At 40.9% G+C, this 18,361-nt stretch overlaps 1 protein-coding gene across 5 annotated transcripts in view; it reads right to left on the reverse strand.

The window, feature by feature from the left end:
- VPS13B (vacuolar protein sorting 13 homolog B) overlaps window positions 1-18,361 on the reverse strand; it is a 357,629-nt gene that overhangs the window by 73,986 nt on the left and 265,282 nt on the right. For all 5 annotated transcript variants that reach the window (XM_077932818.1, XM_077932820.1, XM_077932817.1 and 2 more), the window contains 3 exons: window positions 6,707-6,909; window positions 4,028-4,235; window positions 3,542-3,726 (listed from right to left, as the gene is read on the reverse strand). In XM_077932818.1, the coding sequence (XP_077788944.1) occupies window positions 3,542-3,726; window positions 4,028-4,235; window positions 6,707-6,909 (596 nt within the window). The remainder of the gene's footprint in view (window positions 1-3,541; window positions 3,727-4,027; window positions 4,236-6,706; window positions 6,910-18,361) is intronic.

Here is an 18,361-nt window from a genome sequence, read left to right on the forward strand (position 1 = left end):
GGCAGATACTCCGATGCAGCAGTTGCTTGCAAGCTTGAGAGCTCCCACAGACATACAAATACTGCCTGCATTCCATCTCCATGTATGGGAAAAAACCACAAATTCATCTAAGAAAACATCTTGATGTTCGGACATCAGGGGTTGGTAACCTTGCAGCAGACAGAATTTAGGCTGCAGTTCTAAGGTGGTTATGTTGGTGAGAAATGAAGGCAGTTTTAACATCCATACCCGAAGCTCTGTTGGGCTTGGAGGTCACTCTTACCATCCCCACCCCCATTGGGAACAATACTGTAGGAGGGAAATCACTGTTTGGGGGGGGGGCATTGGGGGACTGAGAAGGTCTTGGATCCAAGCAATTCTTACTCTTCCCACAGAGTACCCCCTTCGGGGGCCCAGTGACACTGGAGATCTGACAGCAGTTGTGCTGGGGTGTTAGGAGGTTCTTAAGGTGACACCAGAGCTCCTTCTTGGATACTGAAGAGGGAGACCTGATATATTCTATGGCCCCTGAGATGCCCACCCAAAGGCCATGGGATCACACCCTTAAGATCGAAAAAGCTGTGTTCATTTCATTTACCTATAAGAAGCTGTGGTCATTTTATTTACCAATTAAAATGCCAAGAGAAAGAGATTACATATTCAAAAAAATCTCTGTTCAACCAGTTTGCTATAACTAGCATTTAGAACAGGCTAGTGTTACTCTTTGCTGTCAATAATTGTGGCAGAACTTTTGTATCTTCCCTTGCTAATGCTATGAACCTAACTCACTACCTTGTCATGCTCAAATTATTTGGATTTCCCAAATACTTGCTTCTGAAATTTGAGAAATGAGTCAAACATCAGTAAAAATTGTGGTTTTCCAAAAAGACCTTTTCCCAGCCTCTCAAATGCCAGCTCAACCTTGCAGTCTCAATGGGGAATGCAAAACAAAAAGGAAATGGAATCAGCCAAATATGAGGTATTTTCTGTTAAAAGGAAAAATTAATGCCTTTGACGTTGATCATAATTAGTTTCCTGTTGACTGCCATGTCAAATATTTCCTGAAGTTATGACTTATAGTAAATCTCAAGCCAATTGCTCTAAAGCCCATACTTCCTTTAGCCACTGTTTAAAGGAGCAACTAAGTATTTAAAAAGCGGTCTATTTATAGGGTAACATAGTGTTGAAAATACCGAACTCATAAACTCTTAGTGCAAGAATACTTTAGACAAGCACAGGCTTATTGATGCACTTAGACAATAAATCTGCCTTAAATGTGATCCATTCATTTAAACCTAAAAATTCCAGTGATACATATAATGAAATGTAGCACATATTTGGTTGGACCCGAAGATCCAGTGGGGCTTTCCATTTTACACTGCCCCCCTCAAACCACTTGAGATCAGGTAACCTTTCAAAACAGCATGGATTTATAGTGTGGGAAGGTGGGGAATGGTATATCATTTTCTGCTCATGCAAAACCACATTGGGATCCAAACTCTTTATTTTATAGCTCTGACACAGTTAACTTTTGTTTACCAAATTTCCTTTCCCCGTCCCCTTCCTCTAGATTCCCCTGTGTTGAAGTTTAGACTGTAAGCTCTTCAAGGTAAGGAACTACCCTACTCTTCTGTATTATACATATTGCTGGAATCAAACATAAAAAAGAAAACAAATATTGCAGGATTCTTGCATTTACTTCCAGTTTGGGCTGATTAACTAGGTTTTCCCTCTACTGAGTCTCAGCAAAACTCTTATGTTCTTCTGATAACCATATAATGGTTTGCTTTTTTCTTCTTATTCCTAACAGACACTTTTTCGAATTGATGAAATCTGGCTAAATCAAAGCGTTCCTGACATTTGTTAAATGAACAGTCCCAAATAAAGGGAGAAAAAGTTCATGCCACTTCAAATATAAAAACTCAAAGATAGTCTAGCTGGAGAGAACTTACTTGGGACCAACAAAAGCAATTTACATGTCATGTGACTAAGTTGCAGCCTAAGCTTGCAACTTTAATGTTAAACCTACATTGGACAACAAGCTAAATCAATTTAAAAATGGTTACTGGTTTTTATATTTCATTTGCAACATTCTGAACAGACCCCCCCCCCCCAAATCTGGGTCCAGCCATGTCATACATGGAGTTGCCTGTGTGAGAACAAATAAAAACTGATATTTTCCATAGCAGTTCCTTGCTTCTTGCTAAGATAGCCCACCTAATACTGGAGGAGCATGGGCTTCTTTGTCCTTGCTGAAATGGGGACAACCCTGGACCTCTCAGGAAAGGCTACTATTGTGATTACTATTTCAATTTATTAGTTGTTTGATGCTCTAAGTGACTTACAATGAGTCTCTAAGTGACCTACAAAATTGTAAGAGAATAAAGCATAACATAAAAGAAAAAAACAATACTCTACAATAAAAGCCATACAAGAACTTTGTTGTCTGGGCAGCCCAAGACCGCTATACACACGGCCCAGGCTTGCCCTGGAGAGGTAACTTCAGTGCTGCTAACACAGCAGTTTGACCACACCCCCAGAGGCGCACTCCATTGTCTCTGAAGACAGACAGATGCCAACTCACAGAACAGACTCAATAAAACAGCAGCAAAGACATAGTAATCCATCAAATGCCTGGGAGAAGAGATATATTTCTACCTGATGCCGAAAGGATGTTAATGATAGTGCTAAGTGAACCTCACTGCGAAGAGCTTTCCACAACTGAAAAAGCCCTTGTCATCCAGTGACTCTTCCTCAGAGGGGGCATTTGGAGGTGGGCCTCAGAGAAAGACCAAAAGGTCCAAGTAGACTCATGAGGTGAGAGGCTCCAAAAGATACTGGGCTCCAATATATTACGGCTTTGAATTGGTTTCCAAAGCTTAGGGCTTTGACTTGGTTTGGAAACATACAAGTACCCTGTGAAGCTGTGGCAGAATTGATGTTATATGATTAGCCTGCTTCAAGTCTGCAACAATCAGCAGCTGCATTCTGCACTAGCTGCAGTTTCCAAACAGTCTTGCACTAACCCATTCATGAGGTTTCCAGAGCATAGATTACTGCAGCCAGGTTTTTCCTGTCTAGATAGGCTGGTGGCCTCAAAAGACCCTAAACAGAGTGACAACGGTGGATCTATGTGGACCCCCAAACTCCATGGAAATATTTCATATGTACGAACAGATGAAATAAATACACTAATATTTGTTAGCAAGCACCTCTTTGGAACTCAGGCTTTAATCCAGGATTCTGAACAGGTGTTTAGGATTGTCTCTAGGTTAATTGTAAGCAGGTTGAATAACAAATCTGGTCCAGGCCATGGGGTGGGAAGTATGTGATCCCTGTAACATTATGTCTGTAGAGAGCTAGAGTTTTTCTTATTATTTTCTCTAGTCTATTCAAATCAAAAGCTTAAAGCAAACTTTAAGCAATCGAGAATCAACAGTTTCACTCATCCTAAGTCCCTTGTACCCTTATAAACCAGAGATGTGTTAAAATATATATAATAAATGACCTCCCACCAGCACTGTGAAAATATACTTTCCAAAATAACAAAAACCCTACCCACCTGAAGAACATCTCCCAGGTCTGCAGTACTGATATCAGGATCTTCAGTGGTGTTAAAGGGAACAGGAGTGATTCTCACAAGCGTGAGCACTCTGGGTTCTGGGTATCTCCATAACATCATTCCTGGGTTATCCTCTGTTTCATTGTAAAACACAACTTCATAGGCACTGGGTAGTTTCTGTGCATCTATCAAATTAGGAGGGGGAAAGCCGTAATTGGTTATATAATTTCTAAAAAGGGAGCATGCTGGTTTACGAGACCAAAACAGTTAAAAACAAATCTCTTAGGATCAAACAGGGGGAAAATAAAAAAGCAGTTTCCCTGAGTTTTAAAAGGTCATAGTAAAATGGAAAGAAATCAAAAGGTAGTTTTCTACCAGATGCTTCTTTAATTACCAAAAAAATGCTGTTAAAGGAAAGTGATCCTTAATAGCCTACTTCTGAAATTATTTTGTTATTGATGTGCATTTTCAAAATGCTATTTGTACCTGTATCTTGTATGTATTGAAACAGGCCTGTTCGCAGATCGTCTGACGTATGCTCTGTTTTAGAACTCTGGCTCCTGTCTGTAGGACTCTGCACCAAATGTGCTTGATCGGTGCTCTGCCCGTGCATCTTGCCTTCTTGGACAAGGTAACTTTGCAGAAGTTCATGCAGAAGAAGTAAGCAGTTCAAATGCTCTTGTCCCCAGAAAACCTTATAAAAAGAAAGCTAAATTTAGCAACATTTAAGCACTTTGTGTTCAGCCATTCATGAAGCCAGCTTAATTGCTAGCAAGTTTATTCTAGGAATTCTCCAGACTTATCAGATAAACAGGCTCGAGCATCTTGAAGGGTTTAGAAGTTTAGACCCTGGCCCTGAAATATTCAAAAAAGCAGAAGCTATTTATAGTGGCAAAGATTTTGAGTGCAAGGAACTAGCAGCAGGGTTTCTTATGACAGCTCACAGTGAACTTCCTTAAATCAAAGAAAAATAAAACTTATACCCTCCAGTAGTAGCAAGCAGAAAAGACAGGATTCTTGGCTTTGCTCCTCTGCACAAAGCAGAGGTCAAGTAGAAAGAGACAGAGGTCTATGATGGGATGTAATACCCTTTAAAATTAATCAGAGAACCCCCCAGAGAAGAAGAAAAATAAAATAGGCATAGCCTTTTGTCAATCAACTTAATGGAATACAGATACAGAGAAGACACTGGGATCTTCCTTATGGTATATGTTTGGGGAAGGTGAGTAGGGGCAAGCTGATCCTCTGCTATGTACAAAAAAGGAAGAAGACGGGATGTTGGGGAATTCAGGAAAACTTGCACCATAGTAGTAATATCTCTGCTGTTTTGTGAAATATATTATTCAAGTAGGCACCCCTGCTCTGTACATGACAGTATGTGGCTTAGATTGCACAGGTAAATCTACAGGAGGATAGTGGGGTCTGGCCTAGGGGTATGGTTGCTGTCATTGGCCACTTTTTAGAAATGGTGGGTAAGAAAAGGAAATTGAAAGGAATAAGATTAAGAATTTAAGAAGAGCCTGCTGGATCAGGCCAAAGGTCTTTCTGGACCAGCATCCTGTTCTGACAGTGGCCGCCCAGATGCCTGTGGGAATTAGGGTGGTGTAATAAGAAAACCTGCTGTAAACGTGGCTTCCATATGAGACAGAGAACATGCCCAATTTATCAAGGTCATATACAGTTGCTAAAATTAGCACCTGCAATTTGCTTCAAGGGACTCTAAAGATGAGGAGCAAGAGGACAGAAGGCACTTTTCTAGTGTTCAAAGATCATCACGTAAATTCTTTCTGTAATCCTTACATCAGTTGTACCGTGTATACTTCTCTTTTACTCTGCATCCCATGGCTATATGCCATGATGACTATATGCTGCCTCCAGGTTCACAGGGAGCAGGCCTCTGAAAAATCAGCTATTGGAGGTCAACAGGGGTCTGTTTATTTCTCATGTCTATTTTTAGACTGTAAACTCATTGGCACGTGGATTTGCTTTCTCATTCTTTGTAAAGCACCATCTACAACAGATGACACTATATAAAGAAACAAACAACCCACACACCAACAATCTTGCAAAGGAAGTCACCTTTACCCCCAATATAGCAAAGGAATGGGGAGCAGAGAGTGAGGTCCCCTTAAGAATACATGGCTGAGGTAAGAATTGAACAGGAGATTTCCAGGCTCAGCGTCTTAGCTGCCACATTACACCAATTCTACCCCATGCTTTTCTCCCCACAGCAGTGACATTCAAACTGAGGCTCGTGGCAAAACTCTCTCTTCACTTGGCTGCATCTTGTGGTTAGTGGCGTTGAGAGCATAAGCACAAGTCCCAACTTGGCAGCAGTTGAAAGGACCAGCGAAGAGCAAGGCAGGAGGCAGCATACTTGCACAGTCCTGCTAAGCCAAGGTTTGCTTGAGCATGTGGTAGAAACTAGGCTGCTGTCTAGCAACTGATAGTCTTCGTGTTCCTCCTCCTCTCTCCCAAAATACCTAAGGTAGCTACAGGTTGCAGAAAGTGTTTGAGCAAATAGGTCATGTAATCTCCCTCAAAGGGCCGCTTCTGTGGGTTGATGTATTTACCAACACCCAGCCTCTGCCCCTCTGCAACTCCTGCCCCTTTTCTCTGGAGACTGACCTGTGGTTCTATCAAATGCCAGATACCAGGAGGCTCTTAAGATCAATGGAACGTCTGCTTCTGGTGGTTGGCACTTTTTAACAACAGACAGGCAGCAACTAGGCTCTGGAACATCTGCCATGTTTAGTCACTAAATGTTGGATTCTTTTCAAGTTAGGGGAGGTTTTGTAAAATGAATATTAAAAACCTGTCACAATCAACACTACGAAGTTATTCCTGTGAATGTTTCCAATATTGCTATGACTGGTGTTTACTTATCAGAGCTGCAAACCAGGATCATGCTTGCATAGCACAGAGTGCTGAAGAGGGTTTTGCTAGCAATTGGATACTTCCTAAGGGGCATTCAAAGCTGAATGTCAGTTTTCACACACACACACACACACACACACACACACACACACACACACACAGAGGGGGGATACACATGGTTTAAAATGTTTTGTAATCTGGTAGGGGGGTGGGTTCTTCATGCTCCTCAACTTAACACTGCTCATAGTTAAACAAATAAGAATTACTCCACATGATCCATATACAAACCTGCATCAGTCCACCTCTCACATCAACATAGACTTTTGGAACTGACAGCTCTGGACCAGGATTACCACTGTGTTTACACCATTTGGCTTCTACAGCGACAGAGCAGCAAACAGGTCCAACCAGAGTTCTGCTTTTTTCTTGGACACTTGTCTTAATTAGGACATCGCTGATGTCAAGCATAAATGACGATCCATTAATTATTCCTAATGTTCAAATGGACAAAAAAAAAATATCATTATAGTTCGTTGTGTGTACAAACCCATTTCTTAAATACATTGGTATCATTTTCCTTCATAGAAAGAAAGGTCAATATACAGTGGTACCTTGGTTTAAGAACAGTCCTGTTTACGAACGATTTGGTTTACAAACTCCACAAAACCGGAAGTAGTGTCCTGGTTTGAGAACTTTACCTTGGTCTAAGAATGGAATCTGAACAGTGGAAGGGCACCGGCAGTGGGAGGCCTCATTAGGGGAAGAGTGCCTCGGTTTAAGAACAGTGTCAGTTTAAGAACAGATTCTGGAATGGATTAAGTTCATAAACCGAGGTACCACTGTAGGTCCATCCATAGCTGTGCATAAAACAGTAATTTTTACCATTTGTTTTATTCCATGAGCAACTAATTCATATTATATGAAAACACAAGGCAACTTACAAAGAGAACTTCTCATTCTGTATATTTAAAAACCCAAGTGTAATATTTATGAAAATATTACTTGACTGGAGAAAAAACTAGCCATCAAATGTAAACGGTTCTGCGGCAAAACCACTTCACTTATCTTGAAAGGTTTTTCAGGCACTTACATACTCAAGTCATCTACTGTATGTCCTTGAACTGTGACTAGAAAGAGCTAAGGATTCAGCCTTTCCAGCTGAGAGGGAGCTTTAGAAATGTGATTTTGTCTGCCAAATTGTTAATACAATGCATAACGCTACAGTTTGAAAGACAGAGGCCAGTTCACATGTAACAACACTTAGCCAAAACCATGGTTAAACATGAGAGCAGGAGAGTCTGGGTACTCAGAGTAAATTCTCAGCCACTTAGCTTCTCCCCTGCTCTACTGTTGCTGCAACTACCCGGAGCAAAGCCATGGTTTGACTTTATCTTATATCTGAAGCCAGGCTTGCCATTTGTTTCACTCTAGACAAACCACAAGCTGTACAAAGCTTTGTTCTTGGATCCCACTGGATCCCAAGCCAACCCCACGGCTGTCATTTGATGGCACTGGGCCCAAACTAGGCTGTCACAGCAATCTGCCTGCCCCATATCTTCTTTCTGGGCTACAGATGTGATGGCGGCTCTGCTGCTTCATCACACATTGCTGGGCAGCAGCTGCGATGTGGATTGTTCTGTAAATTATTACTCGGTGATTAAAGTACCTTAGAACAATAATATGAATTCAAGTTCTTATTCCTGTTCCAGAAACGTGAACAAGCAAGAAGGTAAGAAGAAGGCACAAATGCTCCTTGCTCTCTGCCTCCAGTGCAGCAACTTCCAGTTTTAAAACAAACTGGAGCAAACTCAGCTTCATTTAAACCATGTGTTTAACTAACTTCAGTAACAACCAGGATCACAAACAGTAGCATGATCCTGGCTTCTTTCAACAAACCATATCTTCAAATTCTTAACCAGAGTTCCTCTCAATTTCTACATAGCCATCAACATTAACTAGTTTAAAGCAGAAAACGGATGCTTTCATTACCCAGGCACTTTCACATTGCCAAGAAAGAAAGAAAGAAAGAAAGAAAGAAAGAAAGAAAGAAAGAAAGAAAGAAAGAAAGAAAGAAAGAAAGAAAGAAAATGAAAGAGAACGCACAGTTGCATACAATTTACATAAGCTAATAGATTATTCTCTACCTTCTCTTCACTGAATATATTTTGCCACTTTTGCTATTTCTATCAAAATAAATTGCTATATGTAAAAAAGTAACATAACTATTTGCAGTTAATGTTTATAACATCTTGAAGTGATTACACTGCTAGATATAATGTCCCAAAATTATTTTATCTGAGCAAAAGATTGCCTATAATTCCATATACGTCTATTGTAGTTTGAAGTCCTGCACCTATTTCCCACCCACCCATCCATCCATCCACACTTTAGGAGATTAAATTGTGTAACACTGGACTTAAGGATCAGGGAGTCTTCCCCTCCACTACCAACTTTGCTATTCATATTTTGAATTATCGTTGTGAATATTAAATTTCGGCATACTTAATTTGTAACGCTTAAGGCTTATTTTTCTAACGTAATTTAATATTTATAAAAGATGAAAGATTAAGAAAACACCTAGGGCCTAAAACAGACAGCTGTTTTAGAGAATGGGATTTTCAAATGTCTGCTAAAAAAATGAACTCTAGTAAGTCAAAACTCTATCCCATGTATAATGTAGACACACCTGTGTCAAATATGTGCCGGGGGAGGAAGAAGCAGAGGGATTTGCTTATGAATCTTTTTTAGAAATTAGGAAAAATGGGTCTGCTTCCTTAATGTAAATTTCCAAATGTAACTATCATGCCAAGAATAATTTCATAAATGTATTGAGTTATTGCTCCTTAAGAATAAGGTTTATGTTACAGAACAATAATGTGCACAAGCCATTATTATTATTATTATTATTGGCAATGAATATTTGCACAAAGCTTTTATTGAATTTGATAGCAAGAATGGAAAAATCTCAGGCCCAAAACCAAGTGTTGCTCAGGTGCCTCTGTCAAAGAACATCTGTACATGGATTACAAAATGGCGCACATGCCAAAGCAAAGCCACACAGGCACCGGATTCACACTCCTCACAGAGACAGTGCAATCCTAATAGGGGACTTCTCTTAAACCGCGGTTAAGAGACCCAGAGTGGACCACAGGTTCACATAACACAAGAAGTTGCCCTATACTCTAACCGACCATTGGCCAGTGCGATCATCCCTCTGCTGTACAGGTGTGAGTGCCAATTCTTGTGTAGGGAAAACAGCATCACCAATGTGTGAGAGGTTGATATAAATAAAAATAGTAGGAAATGCAATGGAAGCTACCTTCCTATATCCCCACAGCTAAAACACAACTGTGCACAGGCGTAGTAGATGCCTGACTCACTCAGGTCCTCTGTCATAAAAAAGATTTGGAAGCAGGCTCTTGACTATGCATGTTCAGGGAAGGAAGCAGGCAGGAGGTGAGAATTCTATTATGCCAGCCCATTGCTGCCTAGTCACCCTCACCTGAATGGATTTCTCCGCACACTGGGCCAGTGGAAAATTTTGAAGTGCAGGAGCTCATGGTGACAACTTCCATGACTGCACCACCAAAGAGGGACTAAAAATGCTACTTTCTAAAAGCAAAGAACCAATAAACCTTTAGGTCTTTTAAAATAGCGCGGAAGAGGCTTTTGCCGGGTAAATGAATGAAACTCACAAGTTTCAGCACTGGCAACTAGTGCTCCTGCAAGTGACATAATCACTCCTGCAATGAAAAAAGTACTGGAGGTATGCTCCCTCACGTCCCTGCTCTTCTATGCCATTGCCCTCTTAAAATCATGTCACAAAGGGATACATATATCCTTTGTTCCTTGCTTCTAATAAAGCTTCCTCCCTCAGTATTTCCCCTTTTAAGATCTCATTAGGACTCTAATGAGGTATCTGAAGAAAGAGAAATGAGAGAGGGAAATTACCCCTATTTCCTTCCCTATGTGCAGTACTCATTGCAACAAAATTGTTACCAGGTCGTTCGGCTGTTGCCCATGAACATGCAACCCTTAAATATCAAGATGCTACCTGCATGTGTCTTTAGCTAATAGCTAAAAGCTACTAAGATAGAGCAATGAAATGTTCCAGAGATAAGGACCTTCCTCTTCAGCCCCTTTTGGTCCACATCTACTTCTGAAAGGTTTATTTTTTGCAATGCAGAATTATGTAATGCAACCCAAGCACCCTTTCACTGAGCTAACATCTCCAAAGTTAGTTTCACTGCTTGTAATAATAATAATAATAATAAATTTTATTTATATCCCGCCCTCCCCAGCCGAAGCCGGGCTCAGGGCGGCTAACAACAATAAAACAGTACAAAAGTACAGCATAAACAACATTCTAAAATCATTCATTATAAAATTAATTAATTCAAGCCACTGGCAACCATTGGGCCAGAGCTCTGCGAAGATTGCCAAGGGAGGGAGTCAGGCTGTGCCCTGGCCAAAGGCCTGGTGGAACAGCTCTGTCTTGCAGGCCCTGCGGAAAGATGTCAAGTCCCGCAGGGACCTAGTCTCTTGTGAGAGAGTGTTCCACCAGATCGGAGCCACAGCCGAAAAAGCCCTGGCTCTAGTTGAGGCCAGCCTAACTTCTCTGTGGCCTGGGACCTTCAAGATGTTTTTATTTGAAGACCATAAGTTTCTCTGTGGGGCATACCAGGAGAGGTACGAGGGTCCTAGGCCGTATAGGGCTTTAAAGGTTAAAACCAGTACCTTAAACCTGATCCTGTACTCCACCGGGAGCCAGTGCAGCTGGTATAGCACCGGGTGAATGTGATCTCGCAGCGAAGACCTCGTAAGGAGTCTCGCTGCAGCATTCTGCACCCACTGGAGTTTCTGGGTCAGTCTCAAGAGCAGCCCCACGTAGAGCGAGTTACAATAATCCAATAGTCTGGAGGTGACCGTCACGTGGATCACAGTGGCTAGGTCAGGGCGAGAGAGGTAAGGAGCCAACTGCTTAGCTTGGCGGAGATGGAAAAATGCCGCCTTTGTTATAGCTGCAATCTGCGCCTCCATGGAAAGGGAGGTGTTGAAGATTACACCCAATGCAGCTATGGCTATCCAGGGATCCTGGTTAACCAAGTCCTACCTACTATGGGAGTGGGCCATAAAAGCTGAGGCCTATTACCTATTATTTAAATCACAGTTGAGCCACAGAACCACTCCAAAATTTTTCCACTGCCCTAAACATCAACACGTGTGACCAGATGGGTGTGCCCACAATCCCTTGTGATGTTCCCAAACTGTCCTCTAATGCTGAAAGGGATCCCAGGACAAATTCTGCTTCCTTGGCATGGCTTAAATTGTCACTTGGCTTGCTTGGCCCTGTAAAAATATTATACCACAAAGCCTGATCCAAGAAAAGCCTTGTATACTTTTCACCAAAGGGCATATCTAGAAGCCTACAACAGCATCAATGCTGGAATATACTGTATTTTCAATTAGGTGGGATAGTGATAAAGAGACATTCCAAGTGGTATGAATTTCATTCAAGCCCAAATGATCTATAAAAGAAAAAGGCTCTATGAATTTCAAGCGATGATGATTTACATTGTGCAAAAGAACTGCACTGGGATGCAGGACAATTTTGAAATGTATTCTTTTATTTTAATCTTACTAAGAGCCAGAATTTTCCTCAAGGACATTATAACTTTCTTCTTCAGCTGTTCTGTTCCGTCTTTGAGGTGAAATAAATCTTGCTATATAAATCACAGCGCACCTAATGAAGGGGGAATATTCAGTCAGAAGTCACACAAAGTGCAATCATGAGAGGGTTAACGGAGTAAGTACTTTAAAAACAGCTGAAGACAGACAGCTATGAACATACAGCAAGAATAATGGTGAGTGAAATAAGGCATGGGCTTTAGTAAAGCTTCTTTCAGTGGAGCATCACATTCAGAGAAATCTCAATAGGTTGCCATGTGTGGACAAACGGAATTTGCATCCTAAAGGGAAGAAGCGCAGAAGCACCAATGGAACATATATCAGTGTGCCCAGAGTCTTATTTTAGGATTTCTAAGCACCTGGTTGAATTACAAAGTATGAGCTGAACTTATAAGGGTACTTTCCTATGACTGAATAGCTCCGCTTGAAAAGATGAAATGAAGTGAAATTCCCCTTCCCACTCACCCAAAGGACTTTACACAGCTTCCTCCGGCCTCCCTCAAAAACCGACCGTAGAATTTGTTCTTGCCTTTAAACAGATTAAATCATGGCAACAATTTCAGCTCAACCTGATATGGCAGCTCACTGAATCAATGTATCTTCGCAAACGACTGTTGTGATATCCAGAAGTTAACACGCTCGGCTCGCATCGCCGCTCGCTGTGCCCTCGCATACTTTTCAGGGAGCGCAATAATTTAGCACGAGGAGCAAGCAGTTTCACGACTTTTAAAAATAGCCCTTCAGGAGACTAATAAAAATGAAGCACTTGGTTTGGATGATGTTTACAAAATGCTGCCAGCCTTACATTGTCAGGCTCTGCTTTGATCTATAATAGCACTCGGATGTACCACCGTGCTGATGGAGCAAGAGACAATCGGGCTTCTTTACAACGAGGCTTCTGTATGTCATTATAAAGATTAGTCTGGGATGACATATGTTAGCAAAGAATATCCAGGTATTCTTTATACAGCTGGAAATGATTTAGGACCACTTGACAAATCCGCAAGTCTGTGGATGGATACTATCCAGAAGCTGATTTGCATGACAATTACATCAAGACTGAATTATTAAAATCCTATAAAACCAAAGGCTGCCCTCCACCATTTGACTTATTTATCTTTGTTGAAAATGAGATACTAAAACATGTTGCACAGTGATAGTTGAGAGGAGCAAATAAGTAAGGGCAAGGGTCTTCTATTTGCAAACAGCAAAGTTCCAGTGGTTCATGTATTTTGTATTTTCCCCAGGGTATTTGAGTATACATACATACATACATAATTATATTTGTATGTTATACTGTAAGGAGGAGGAAATCTTAGAGCACCCTTCGCCTTTCCATTTCATTCTCTTGCAACTCTTCCACAAAATCTATAATGCCTTCAAGGTACATCCTGCTTGTTTTTGGTCCATAAGCAAGACGAAAAGTAAGCCTGCTTCATTCCTATTCCACAGCCAATACTAGCCGCCACTGCCTGTGAATCCCAGTTAATGGGAACCACATGGGGAGATTGCTGTTGTGTTCAATTCCTGCTTGCAGGCTTTCCATAGTTGGCCACTATAAGAACAGGATGCTGGACTACATTGGCCTGATCCAGCAGGACATCTCTAATGGGCTTATGCTCTTAAAACTAATGAGGGATAAAGATAAAGGTAAAGGGACCCCTGACCATTAGGTCCAGTTGTGGCCGATTCTGGGGTTGCGGCGCTCATCTCGCTTTATTGGCCGAGGGAGAAGGCGTACAGCTTCCAGGTCATGTGGCCAGCATGACTAAGCCGCTTCTGACGAACCAGAGCAGCGTACGGAAACACAGTTTCCCTTACCGCTTTCAAACTCCTAAGTTGGCAGCAGCAGGGACCGAGCAATGGGAGCTCACATTGTCGCGGGGATTCGAACCGCCGACCTTCTGATGCAGTTATTTACTCCCTGAAAGGGTCTCTGGTCACTGCAAGTGCTCAAGGGAAGCGCTGTCCCCATATAGATGTGTTCTTTCTCGGATCCTCCCACTGTCCAATTTTAAACGGTCAATGGGGTTTCAAAAGATTATGCAGAGACTCACACACTTGAATATTAAAAGATGAAAGCACAGAGCTGTTGAGCAGGTACACCAGTTAACAGAAATTGTGTGCTAAATGGAATGACCAGACCAACACCATCAGCAAAGAAACAGAAGACATCAAGTTAAGTGAAAATGCTACCAATGATCGAGTACAATGAATTAGACTACTGGATTTCTCATTAGTGTGAAACAGAGTCTTGTGATGGTTCATTCTCCCCAAGAGTACTATATTTCTGCATTACCAATTAACCATTCTTCACCGAGAGAGTTTTTCAGCATTGTATATGGCCACATGTGGGCTCTGTAAAAACACAAGATGTGTTACCAATGGTAAACAGAAATTAATGACCTTGAACAGACCAAATCCTTGAATTCATCATTAATGTATGTCCCTCCTGCATTACAGCAGCTCTGGCAGCTTGAGCATGTATTTTCTTCAAGTACTTCAAACACAAAGAATTCAGGAACATCTATTACTTTAATCCATTGCAGGCAGTGCTTGATTTAACTTTATTGGCTGTGCTGGCGGTAGTGGGATATATATTGAGGGGCAGACAGCAATGCTCTCTTACGCATCTTTTCAAAAGGGCTTAATTATATTTTATAGCCTGGGCCAGGAGTCCTGCTTGTTTTGTGTCTAACAAGGTTCAAGTGGAGTTCAGGCCAGTGATGAATCAGAAGCAAAGTCAAAGATGGTTATCTTTATGAAATGAGCTCATCTCCATTTAAGCAAGGCTAAGCAGGTACATCATGTTCAATACTGAATGCTAAACAGCCTGGAAATCACAAGATAGCCAGTGATTTGATAATTTTTGATTTATTTATTGTTTCAGCAACTTGGTTCACAGCAAATACTACCCTAATTCTGGACACTTTTTCACTTTCAGTCAACTACTATTTTATGCATAGAATGATCTACTAAATAAATGACTACAAGAATGCAGTTCAAAACAATTAAACCTTATGCTTGAAAATGGTATAGTAGTTTATTACTACCCAACTGGGAAGTAAGGAAATGACAATATGGGAGTGGCTGTTAAATTCAGTTCAGACAGAACATTTTAAAGTAGCAATACTCCTAAGTACACTTTCCATTTTTCTGTAGGGCAAGCCCCTCTTAAAGCATGTGCAGAAAAGGTTTCTGGAAGATTGTGTCCCTAATCTCGGGAGTCTCCCTTCCATCTTCTATTTACTAGATCCCAGCTGTTCCAGCAAAGTATAACTTTACAGCTAACAGTATTCTGATAGTAGTTTTATAATAGTAAAATATAATGTGTCAGGTCCAGGACTCCAACGTACCGATGTCATGCACAGCACATACATCAATTTAATAAACAAAATGTTCCTTTCTCAGAGGATATGCGATTACATCCATTATGAATGTAACAGTAAGGGGGGGAAACGTTTTGAAAGGAACAAAATAGTTTAAGATCAGTCCATCTGAATGTCATCCCTGCTTTGCACTTTCCTAAGTGAACTGGCAGGTGGAACTACAGTTTTAATGGGCATATATCTTTTGAGCATTTTCTTTCCCAAAATCAGCAAGCTACAGTTAATTTGTATTTATTTGGGGGGGGGGGGATAGGACATGCCAGTTCATCAGTAGCAACTCTGAACTCTATTATAAAGTAACAGTAGGGAACCTGACCAGGATTAATAGTGGTACTCAGTCCTGGGATTAGGTGGTGTCTGATTTCATGGATTTTAGGCCATCTGTTCTTCCCTCCTACATTTAGTTCTGCAGAACTATAAACGCACCTCTACCTCAGGGACTATAGAAAGGAATTAGAATTGTTCTGCTTTTCATTATCACAAGATTCAGTAACTCATTTCATTGTCAGGATAATCCCCTTTTACTCTTTCTTTTGCGCTTGTAGGGTATGCCAAAATGACAAATAAAATCCCAGATGTTAGAGACCTGATGAGGTCTCCACCTTTCCTTGAGTGTTGTGTTTAAGCTACTTGGGACACAGTGTCAAAACTGACAGGACCCTGATGCCTACACCCAATATTCATTACGGTTCGTTAGTGATTTGTATAGCTGTCTACAGGCTGAACTTCCACTTCAATCCTCGGTGGCCATTAAAATGTTTAGTTTGTCCTCTGGCTTTTACTGACAAAGAATTCATTTCCTATTGTTCAAGTGTTGGAAAGAGTTTACAGTTCTTTCTAAAAGTAACAAAGGTCTTCTGGGTGCTGTAAATGGATTGTTACTCTAGCATATTATTTTAGGTAGTCAAAATTAATTTGATGTTTTATTTCTCCTTAGGCTAACTTATAGATCTGAAGCATCCAAGGGCCATTGCAACATCTTAGTAGCGTTCTCTCATGAGAACCAGTTAATTCTCAGTTGGGGAAGAATGTTTTCTGCTCAATACTCATCATTAACCGCTCTGATTTCTAATATATTGCAAATATTTACACTGCACTACATTTTGAAGAATTTTGAAGAAATTCAGACTATTTTTTTGTTTGTGTTGCTGAATATTTAAAGATAAAATATCACACACAATAAAAACCACAACAGATGTTATTCTGAAGTGCAGCTATACAGTTCACTGCATTTCCTTCTCTAGCCCAAGGCACTTAAGTCCTTTCTGGCTAAAGAGGTTTGTTGTTTTAAATGGATCCTTTCACTTTGCAGAATGCATATATCACTACTCTTTCCTTCCACCTCAAGACCATTTAAGGACTAACTGTTTGCAAAATGTATTTATAGCTTTGCTTGCATAATTTTGAGGTGCACCAAAGGAAACTAAAAAAAACCAAAAAACGCCATTTTTAGAAGGTTTATACCGTATAAATATTTTTATAAACAAACACCTAACTTTAACCACAAACTGGTTATAAGCAACACCTTAATTTTCTTTTATCGTGATGTATCTTACTTGCCTTTACTCTAAACTAAAAAGGAAAAAGTTCCAAAATGCTACAACCTTTCCTCATACTGGAAGTGGCCTAGGACCCACCAGTGGGCTATAGGCCTCAGTGTCACAGCCTGTCATGGGCCTCTTCTTCACTAGCCAGCCCCATCTCCTAGCTGTGCCATGGTATTTTTGGTTAGACCACTGCCAGAACCAGCTACTGCTTGCATGCTGAGTAAAGCTGGTTGGATTACAGAGTTTTCAGGGGGGGGGGGTGGAGGAGGGGGAGGTCTCCCTCCTCTGAGGGGAAAGGGTAAGAGGAGTTTTGAAGAATATTAGAAAATGAGATAATAATACTAATGCATTGTAAGTTGGAGCCATACAATACACACATCTATTTGACGTAGATACGCCTTGTTTGCATTGAAAAGTTAAATAATAATTTTAAACAGAATATACATTTTTAAAAGCTTGGTATAGAACTCAAGACCCAATTCCATTTAATAACTCCAGTCTTATTTAAGCATACTGATGATTCCAACTCTTTTGCTCAGTAACATCTGGATCAGAAGAGGCTGAGCAGGTGCTAAATTGCTGCCTGGATGCAGTCGTGGGCTGAATCTAGACAAGGCAAATATCCTATGGATGGGTAGTTAGTTCCCAGGTCCAGGAATGGATTGTGCACCAGCTCTGAATGGCGTTGTATTTCCTCTATAGGTGCATAGAGTGTCTGAGGACACTCCTATAGCCAGTTATTGCTGTCTCTAGGGACTCAGGTGACCTCGGTGGTTCAGAGTGCACAACACCAACTATGATTGTTCCTGGACAGGGACTGTCTTGCCATGGTGGCCCATGCGTTGGTAGCATTATGATTACTTTAATGTGCTGTCTGTGGAGCTCCACTTGCACCTAGCTTGGAAGTTACAGCCTGTGCAAAATGCTAGGGTGCTTAGCGGGGCAACTAACACTTTGTTTTTTGTTTTGTGCGTTGCTCAGTTTGCAATATACAGTTGTGTTGTTTTAAATCTTATTTTCATCTAGCTTTTAGGAATGTTATTGCTTTTTATGTAAACCACTTATTTTTTATTATTACATTAAGCATTATAAACATTTCACACATAAATATGAAACGTGATTAGCTCCAAGCGGAAGAACAGACTACCTAACCACAAGGCATGCATCACCAATGTGTCTGTTTAAACATGTGGAATTCTGCTAGCTCGAGTTTCTGCACACAGAAGACTCAAGCAGTGGCTCTGCAAGCAGGATCCCTCAGAGCATGTTCTGCGGGTGGAACTTCTCTACATGGATCGAGGTGGTTTTGTCGTTTTTAA

Source organism: Podarcis muralis, chromosome 8, assembly GCF_964188315.1.
Source record: "Podarcis muralis chromosome 8, rPodMur119.hap1.1, whole genome shotgun sequence".
Taxonomy (NCBI): Eukaryota; Metazoa; Chordata; class Lepidosauria; order Squamata; family Lacertidae; genus Podarcis; species Podarcis muralis.